The sequence below is a fragment of the Oncorhynchus masou genome, unplaced genomic scaffold (genome assembly GCF_036934945.1).
Source record: "Oncorhynchus masou masou isolate Uvic2021 unplaced genomic scaffold, UVic_Omas_1.1 unplaced_scaffold_2169, whole genome shotgun sequence".
NCBI lineage: Eukaryota > Metazoa > Chordata > Actinopteri > Salmoniformes > Salmonidae > Oncorhynchus > Oncorhynchus masou.
The window spans coordinates 7,303-17,500 of record NW_027008646.1 but is presented as its reverse complement, the minus strand read 5'-3'; the positions used below and the strand labels follow the sequence as shown (position 1 = coordinate 17,500).

At 46.1% G+C, this 10,198-nt stretch overlaps 1 protein-coding gene across 1 annotated transcript in view; it reads right to left on the bottom strand.

The window, feature by feature from the left end:
* The window catches only part of LOC135533029 (prickle-like protein 1), a gene marked incomplete at its 5' end in the record, with an annotated part of 21,514 nt that extends 11,568 nt beyond the window's left edge, over positions 1-9,946 (bottom strand). The window contains 3 exon segments of the mRNA XM_064960426.1: positions 72-185; positions 9,609-9,742; positions 9,805-9,946. Coding sequence (XP_064816498.1) covers positions 72-185; positions 9,609-9,742; positions 9,805-9,946 — 390 coding nt within the window.
* Between the last annotated feature and the right edge of the window lie 252 nt (positions 9,947-10,198).

Sequence of the window (10,198 nt, the reverse complement as noted above, 5' to 3'; positions counted from 1 at the left end):
CATTGTCATGAGGGGGCAGCTGGTAGAGCAAACCCAGTAGATTAACTCTCTGTCCTGGGTTCAGTTCTTACCTCATTGTCATGAGGAGGCAGCTGGTAGAGCAGCTGTCTGATCCTGTGTTTCTCTCCAGGACTGTTGACGTAGGGGACCTTGTCCTCCGGAAGACAGGAGAAATACTGCTGTACCTGGGGACGGAGGGACGGGGGACGGGGGACGGAGGGACGGAGGGAATGGTTAGAACAGTCTTAGTTCTGTCATACTGCACCTTCAATCACATATGTTCCTGGTTGGTCTTAATGGTTTAGTAGTTCAGTTGGAGGGTGATGCTCACCCTAAAAGACCAGGCATACCTCCAGGATCTGTACTGCCCTGCATCATAAATACCCCACTGGGCTCCAGGACAAGAGCACAATCACAGCTGCTTAAAGAGCTTTGTTCGGGCCAGATCCACCATGATATGCCAACAAAGGCCAGGGTCAGTCAGTCAGTCACAGTCAGTCAGTGGAAAATCACTCAGGTCACAGTTCATACAAGACTGGTGCTTCCGTTGACTGATTGACCATTTTTACAATAGTTATCCCACCAACCAACTACCTTTTCTTGATGAATGTTTCCATCTCTCCACCATGAGTTCATGACTATCTATGAATATGAAGACCCTGTTTTGCCTCCATACATTCTAGAGGTGTAGAGAGTGAAGGGCTGGGAAACAAGGGGGACTGGTGGTGGGGGGGCGGGGGTAAGGTTACAAAAACAAGGTATTTGGCTTGGGAGGCCTCCTGTTGATTTCAGACCTTCATTACTTCCATGTGTGCTCATGGTTAATGAGAGGGTGGGGGAGAGATAGAAGGAAGAGAGAGAGAGAGAGAGAGAGAGAGAAAAGAGAGACAAGAGCTTTTGGGAAAGAGAGCTTTGGGAAAGTGCCACATAGCCTGGAGTCAGAGGCCAGCCCTGTTTGCAGTCGGAGCTGAACTGTAAAGAAAGCAGCCAGTGTTAATGATGCTACAGCCACACAGTCAGCATCACTAGGAAGGAGGCATAAAACACCCAACCACTCTAGCCCCACAGGCTAACAGGCCACAGTAACGATCTGCTGAGGTTGCATGTTACTGCACTAACTGAAACAGGATGTGAACATGTATTTATAATAGCTTGTACACTCTTAGAACCTTTTTAGGTTCTACACAGCACCTTGGTTTCTTCGGCTGTTCCCGTAGGATGATCCTTTGAAGAACCCTTTTGAGTTCCATGTAGAACCCTCTTCTACATGGAACTCAAAAAGGTTCAACCTGGAACTGACGGCTAATCTGAGAACAAGACTCCCTAAATTCTATCAGCATATCGATTGTGCAACCAGGGCTGGTAAAACCCTGGATCATTGTTATTCTAACTTCCACTACGCATATAAGGCCCTCCCCCGCCCTCCTTCCAGAAAAGCTGACCACGACTCTATTTTGTTGCTTCCAGCCTATAGACAGAAACTAAAACAGGAAGCTCCCGCGCTCAGGTCTGTTCAATGCTGGTCCGACCAATCTGATTCCACGCTTCAAGACTGCTTCGATCACGTGGATTGGGATATATGTTCCGCATTGCGTTCAACAACAACATTGACGAATACGCTGATTCGGTGAGCGAGTTCATTAGAAAGTGCATTTGCGATGTCGTACCCACAACAGCTATTAAAACATTCCCAAACCAGAAACTGTGGATTTATGGCAGCATTCGCGCAAAACTGAAAGCGCGAACCACTGCTTTTAACCAGGGCAAGGTGACCGGAAACATGACTGAATACAAACAGTGTAGCTATTCCCTCCACAAGGCAATCAAACAAGCCAAGCGTCAGTATAGAGACAAAGTAGAGTTGCAATTCAACGGCTCAGACACAAGAGGTATGTGGCAGGGTCTACAGTCAATCACGGATTACAAAAGAAAACCAGCCCCGTCGCGGACCAGGATGTCTTGCTTCCAGACAGACTAAATAACTTCTTTGCTCGCTTTGAGGACAATACAGTGCCACTGACACGGCCCGCTACCAGAACCTGCGGACTCTCCTTCGCTGCAGCCGAAGTGAGTAAAACATTTAAACATGTTAACCCTCGCAAGGCTGCAGGCCCAGACGGCATCCCCAGCTGCGTCCTCAGAGCATGTGCAGACCAGCTGGCTGGTGTATTTACGGACATATTCAATCAATCCTTATCCCAGTCTGCATCAAGACATGCTTCAAGAGGTCCACCATTGTTCCTGTTCCCAAAAAAGCTAAACGACAACCGCCCGTAGCACTCACTTCCGTCATCATGAAGTTCTTTGAGAGACTAGTCAAGGAACATATCACCTCCACCCTACCGGACACCCTAGACCCACTCCAATTTGCTTACTGCCCCAATAGGTCCACAGAAGACGCAATCTCAACCACACTGCACACTGCCCTAACCCATCTGGACAAGGGGAATACCTACGTGAGAATGCTGTTCATCGACTACAGCTCAGCATTTAACACCATAGTACCCTCCAAACTCGTCATCAAGCTCGAGACCCTGGGTCTCGACCCCGCCCTGTGCAACTGGGTCCTGGACTTCCTGACAGGGCGCCCCCAGGTGGTGAGGGTAGGTAACAACATCTGGGAGGAGGTGAGGGCCCTCGGAGTGTGGTGTCAGGAAAATAAACTCACACTCAACGTCAACAAAACAAAACAAAGGAGATGATTGTGGACTTCAGGAAACAGCAGAGGGAACACCCCCCTATCCACATCGTCGGGACAGTAGTGGAGAGGGTAGTAAGTTTCAAGTTCCTCTGCGTACACATCACGGACAAACTGAATTGGTCCACCCACACAGACAGCATTGTGAAGAAGGCTCAGCAGCGCCTCTTCAACCTCAGGAGGCTGAAGAAATGTGGCTTGTCACCAAAAGCACTCACAAACTTTTACAGATGCATAATCGAGAGCATCCTGTCGGGCTGTATCACCGCCTGGTACGGCAACTGCTCTGCCCACAACCGTAAGGCTCTCCAGAGGGTAGTGAGGTCTGCACAACGCATCACTGGGGGCAAACTACCTGCCCTCCAGGACACCTACACCACCCGATGTCACAGGAAGGCCATAAAGATCATCAAGGACAACAACCCCCCGAGCCACTGCCTGTTCACCCCGCTATCATCCAGAAGGCGAGGTCAGTACAGGTGCATCAAAGCAGGGTCCAAGAGACTGAAAAACAGCTTCTATCTCAAGGCCATCAGACTGTTAAACAGCCACTACTAACATTGAGTGGCTGCTGCCAACATACTGACTCAACTCCAGCCACTTTAATAATGGAAATTGATGTAAAAATGTATCACTAGCCACTTTAAACAATGCCACTTAATATAATGTTTACATACCCTACATTACTCATCTCATATGTATATACTGTACTCGATACCATCTACTGCATCTTGCCTATGCCGCTCTGTACCATCACTCATTCATATATCATTATCTTCATCCCTTTACACTTGTGTGTATAAGGTAGTTGTTATGCAATTGTTTGGTTAGATTACTTGTTGGTTATTACTGCATTGTCGGAACTAGAGGCACAAGCATTTCGCTACAATCGCATTAACATCTGCTAACCATGTGTATGTGATAAATACAATTTGATTTGATTTAATAGTCGACTGGTTTTAACAGAGAAAATAGAGGGAAGCAACTGAGACAAATATATTTCAACAACATTCCAGCAAAAACAAGAGGTAATAGGACGGTAGTACTATGAGCCCCTAAACCATGAGATGTATAGCCTAGCCCTAGACTGACTCACTCTGAAACAGAACTCTAAACCATGGGATGTATAGCCCTAGACTGACTCACTCTGAAACAGAACTCTAAACCATGGGATGTATAGCCCTAGACTGACTCACTCTGAAACAGAACTCTAAACCCTGGGATGTATAGCCTAGCCCTAGACTGACTCACTCTGAAACAGAACTCTAAACCATGGGATGTATAGCCTAGCCCTAGACTGACTCACTCTGAAACAGAACTCTAAACCATGGGATGTATAGCCTAGCCCTAGACTGACTCACTCTGAAACAGAACTCTAAACCATGGGATGTATAGCCTAGCCCTAGACTGACTCACGCTGAAACAGAACTCTAAACCATGGGATGTATAGCCTAGCCCTAGACTGACTCACGCTGAAACAGAACTCTAAACCATGGGATGTATAGCCTAGCCCTAGACTGACTCACTCTGAAACAGATCTCTAAACCATGGGATGTATAACCTAGCCCTAGACTGACTCACTCTGAAACAGAACTCTAAACCATGGGATGTATAGCCTAGCCCTAGACTGACTCACTCTGAAACAGAACTCTAAACCATGGGATGTATAGCCTAGCCCTAGACTGACTCACTCTGAAACAGAACTCTAAACCATGGGATGTATAGCCTAGCCCTAGACTGACTCACTCTGAAACAGAACTCTAAACCATGGGATGTATAGCCTAGCCCTAGACTGACTCACTCTGAAACAGATCTCTAAACCATGAGATGTATAGCCCTAGACTGACTCACTCTGAAACAGAACTCTAAACCATGGGATGTATAGCCTAGCCCTAGACTGACTCACTCTGAAACAGAACTCTAAACCATGGGATGTATAGCCCTAGACTGACTCACTCTGAAACAGAACTCTAAACCATGAGATGTATAGCCCTAGACTGACTCACTCTGAAACAGAACTCTACACCATGGGATGTATAGCCCTAGACTGACTCACTCTGAAACAGAACTCTAAACCATGGGATGTATAGCCTAGCCCTAGACTGACTCACTCTGAAACAGAACTCTAAACCATGGGATGTATAGCCCTAGACTGACTCACTCTGAAACAGAACTCTAAACCATGGGATGTATAGCCTAGCCCTAGACTGACTCACTCTGAAACAGAACTCTAAACCATGGGATGTATAGCCCTAGACTGACTCACTCTGAAACAGAACTCTAAACCATGGGATGTATAGCCCTAGACTGACTCACTCTGAAACAGAACTCTAAACCATGGGATGTATAGCCCTAGACTGACTCACTCTGAAACAGAACTCTAAACCATGGGATGTATAGCCTAGCCCTAGACTGACTCACTCTGAAACAGAACTCTAAACCATGGGATGTATAGCCCTAGACTGACTCACTCTGAAACAGAACTCTAAACCATGGGATGTATAGCCCTAGACTGACTCACTCTGAAACAGAACTCTAAACCATGGGATGTATAGCCTAGCCCTAGACTGACTCACTCTGAAACAGAACTCTAAACCATGGGATGTATAGCCTAGCCCTAGACTGACTCACTCTGAAACAGAACTCTAAACCATGGGATGTATAGCCTAGCCCTAGACTGACTCACTCTGAAACAGAACTCTAAACCATGGGATGTATAGCCTAGCCCTAGACTGACTCACTCTGAAACAGAACTCTAAACCATGGGATGTATAGCCTAGCCCTAGACTGACTCACTCTGAAACAGAACTCTAAACCATGGGATGTATAGTCTAGCCCTAGACTGACTCACTCTGAAACAGAACTCTAAACCATGGGATGTATAGCCTAGCCCTAGACTGACTCACTCTGAAACAGAACTCTAAACCATGGGATGTATATCCCTAGACTGACTCACTCTGAAACAGAACTCTAAACCCTGGGATGTATAGCCTAGCCCTAGACTGACTCACTCTGAAACAGAACTCTAAACCATGGGATGTATATCCCTAGACTGACTCACTCTGAAACAGAACTCTAAACCCTGGGATGTATAGCCTAGCCCTAGACTGACTCACTCTGAAACAGAACTCTAAACCCTGGGATGTATATCCCTAGACTGACTCACTCTGAAACAGAACTCTAAACCCTGGGATGTATAGCCTAGCCCTAGACTGACTCACTCTGAAACAGAACTCTAAACCATGGGATGTATAGCCTAGCCCTAGACTGACTCACTCTGAAACAGAACTCTAAACCCTGGGATGTATATCCCTAGACTGACTCACTCTGAAACAGAACTCTAAACCCTGGGATGTATAGCCCTAGACTGACTCACTCTGAAACAGAACTCTAAACCATGGGATGTATAGCCTAGCCCTAGACTGACTCACTCTGAAACAGAACTCTAAACCCTGGGATGTATAGCCCTAGACTGACTCACTCTGAAACAGAACTCTAAACCCTGGGATGTATAGCCTAGCCCTAGACTGACTCACTCTGAAACAGAACTCTAAACCATGGGATGTATAGCCCTAGACTGACTTACTCTGAAACAGAACTCTAAACCATGGGATGTATAGCCCTAGACTGACTCACTCTGAAACAGAACTCTAACCCATGGGATGTATAGTCTAGCCCTAGACTGACTCACTCTGAAACAGAACTCTAAACCATGGGATGTATAGCCCTAGACTGACTCACTCTGAAACAGAACTCTAAACCATGGGATGTATAGTCTAGCCCTAGACTGACTCACTCTGAAACAGAACTCTAAACCATGGGATGTATAGCCCTAGACTGACTCACTCTGAAACAGAACTCTAAACCATGGGATGTATAGCCTAGCCCTAGACTGACTCACTCTGAAACAGAACTCTAAACCATGGGATGTATAGCCCTAGACTGACTTACTCTGAAACAGAACTCTAAACCATGGGATGTATAGCCCTAGACTGACTTACTCTGAAACAGAACTCTAAACCATGGGATGTATAGTCTAGCCCTAGACTGACTCACTCTTGAAACAGAACTCTAAACCATGGGATGTATAGCCTAGCCCTAGACTGACTCACTCTGAAACAGAACTCTAACCCATGGGATGTATAGCCCTAGACTGACTCACTCTGAAACAGAACTCTAAACCATGGGATGTATAGCCCTAGACTGACTCACTCTGAAACAGAACTCTAAACCATGGGATGTATAGCCCTAGACTGACTTACTCTGAAACAGAACTCTAAACCATGGGATGTATAGCCCTAGACTGACTCACTCTGAAACAGAACTCTAAACCATGGGATGTATAGCCCTAGACTGACTTACTCTGAAACAGAACTCTAAACCATGGGATGTATAGTCTAGCCCTAGACTGACTCACTCTGAAACAGAACTATAAACCATGGGATGTATAGCCTAGCCCTAGACTGACTCACTCTTGAAACAGAACTCTAAACCATGGGATGTATAGCCTAGCCCTAGACTGACTCACTCTGAAACAGAACTCTAAACCATGGGATGTATAGCCCTAGACTGACTCACTCTGAAACAGAACTCTAAACCATGGGATGTATAGCCCTAGACTGACTCACTCTGAAACAGAACTCTAAACCATGGGATGTATAGCCTAGCCCTAGACTGACTCACTCTGAAACAGAACTCTAAACCATGGGATGTATAGCCCTAGACTGACTCACTCTGAAACAGAACTCTAAACCATGGGATGTATAGCCTAGCCCTAGACTGACTCACTCTTGAAACAGAACTCTAAACCATGGGATGTATAGCCCTAGACTGACTCACTCTGAAACAGAACTCTAAACCATGGGATGTATAGCCCTAGACTGACTCACCCTGAAACATAAATGTCATTGTTGGAAAACACTGAAAAACATTGACATGACGACCTGCGTTACCATGATTATTATGTGTCTTAAATCGTATAGATCAGTGTTGACTCTATCCTACTGTCTCCCCGCTCCTCCAGACGAACATTTCCAGGAGATCACAGGCACTCAGCAGGAGGGGCGAATGGCACGTCAGTATGTCTGTATTTATAGACTCCAGACATTAAACATTAAAGCCTGAAGTCTGGCTGCAGTTTGTTTGAGGATTTGTCTCGGATGGCCACACTTCTGTGTTCAGTCAGATCTCAGTGGAAGGGTGTGTGTGTGTGTGTGTGTGTGTGTGTGTGTGTGTGTGTGTGTGTGTGTGTGTGTGTGTGTGTGTGTGGAGGGGGGGGTTCTGTGTGTGTGTCACAGGAATTCTATGCCTGTGAGGGGTTGTTAGAGTATCGGGGGCAGAGAGAGATATAGAATCTGTCAGGAGACATCAGTAGAGTTGGAGAATAGTCCTATTGCTGCTATTCTCTGTGTGCTGTAATGTCCACAGTTTGTGACACTGACAAACAGTGTGACTCTACATCTCACCACCAAGGGGATTTACAAATCAAATCAAATGGATCTATAAAGCCCTTTTTATGTCAGCATTCCTCCTGATCTCCAACAGTTAACATTAGGAGTCTAGTATTAGACTATCTATGTGGATGGACATTCAGTTTGCCTGTTGTTTTTTGTGACCTTCAGATATGGGTCACAACCAATGGTCACTGTGATGTGATCTGTCACCAACAGCTCCCCGCTACCTCTCCCCAAGAGGACAGTCATGAACTGTTCCAGGTCCAGAGGCATGGTGAACTGGCCCCTTGAGTTCTACACTCAACGCTGCACCTCAGCCTCACCTCAGGAGGATGGCAACACCCTGTCACTTGGCTTTAAGTCCCTGTGACGTGTGTGTGTGTGTGTGTGTGTGTGTGTGTGTGTGTGTGTGTGTGTGTGTGTGTGTGTGTGTGTGTGTGTGTGTGTGTGTGTGTGTGTGTGTGTGTGTGTGTGTGTGTGTGTGTGTGTGTGTGTGTGTGTGTGTGTGAGTGTGTGTGTGTGTGTGTGAGAGTGTGAGTGTGTGTGAGAGTGTGAGTGTGTGTGTGAGAGCGAGAGAGAGAGAGAGAGATGCCTGTCCCAGTGTCACACCAGCCCTACCAGATGTTCTGTTTCCACCTCGAGCCGAAACTCTGGACTCATCCAACTCAATCCAATGGACGACAACACAGTATTGTCTATTGTCCATCATTATGTATCTCCATCATGTTATATTTACAGGTTATAGTTACAGTCATATATCTCCATCATGTTATAGTTACAGTCATATATCTCCATCATGTTATAGTTACAGACATGTATCTCCATCATGTTATAGTTACAGTCATATATCTCCATCATGTTATAGTTACAGTCATGTATCTCCATCATGTTATAGTTACAGTCATATATCTCCATCATGTTATAGTTACAGACATGTATCTCCATCATGTTATAGTTACAGTCATGTATCTCCATCATGTTATAGTTACAGTCATATATCTCCATCATGTTATAGTTACAGTCATGAATCTCCATCATGTTATATTTACAGTCATGTATCTCCATTAGGTTATAGTTACAGGTTATAGTTACAGTCATGTATCTCCATTAGGTTATAGTTACAGGTTATAGTTACAGTCATGTATCTCCATTAGGTTATAGTTACAGGTTATAGTTACAGTCATGTATCTCCATTAGGTTATAGTTCCAGTCATGTATCTCCATCATGTTATATTTACAGTCATGTATCTCCATCTAATTTGACTGAAGGTGATGATGCTGTTGACCGTCGTCTTGACTTAGCAGAGGCACCAAACACATATATACATGCATTAATTTACTGACTTTGTGTGATGCCATTGAGGTGGTCGTTGTTAGCGACCGTAGTTACTGGAGAAGCTTGTGGTTGACTATTCAACAGACAAATGAGGATATGATGATGATGCCGTGCTGCTCACCTGTTCAGGTCTGAGTCCAGGCGGTACCCAGGCGTATTCCTCAAGGGCACAACCTGAGTCGTCGTCTGACGTAGAGCTCCTCTGGAAGCCCAGGGTCAGTTTCCCCAGCTTCCCCCCTCCATCTAATTTGTCCGCTGCTCCATATCCAGGCCCCGGACACCCCCCGGCCGCTGCTCCATATCCAGGCCCCGGACACCCCCCGTCCGCTGCTCCATATCCAGGCCTCGGACACCCCCCGTCCGCTGCTCCATATCCAGGCCCCGGACACCCCCCGTCCGCTGCTCCATATCCAGGCCCCGGTCACCCACCGGCCGCTCCAGGTTCATCACACGCGGGCGCTGCCCGAGGGAGACAGGACAGGAGACGAAGTGTTATCAAATGCCCCCAAATTCAACGTTTAGAATAATTCCTCATTCAGTCAGTGGTTCTTCAGACTTTATATATCGGGAGGGACATCTCTATATCAAACGTTGTTGTCTGTTTCTGCTTTCCTGAAAACACTGGTCTGCTTTCGTATAGAAACAGAGCGGCAGGTAGCCTAGATCCTAGTGGTTAGAGCATTGGGCCAGTAACTGAAAGGTTGCTGCACC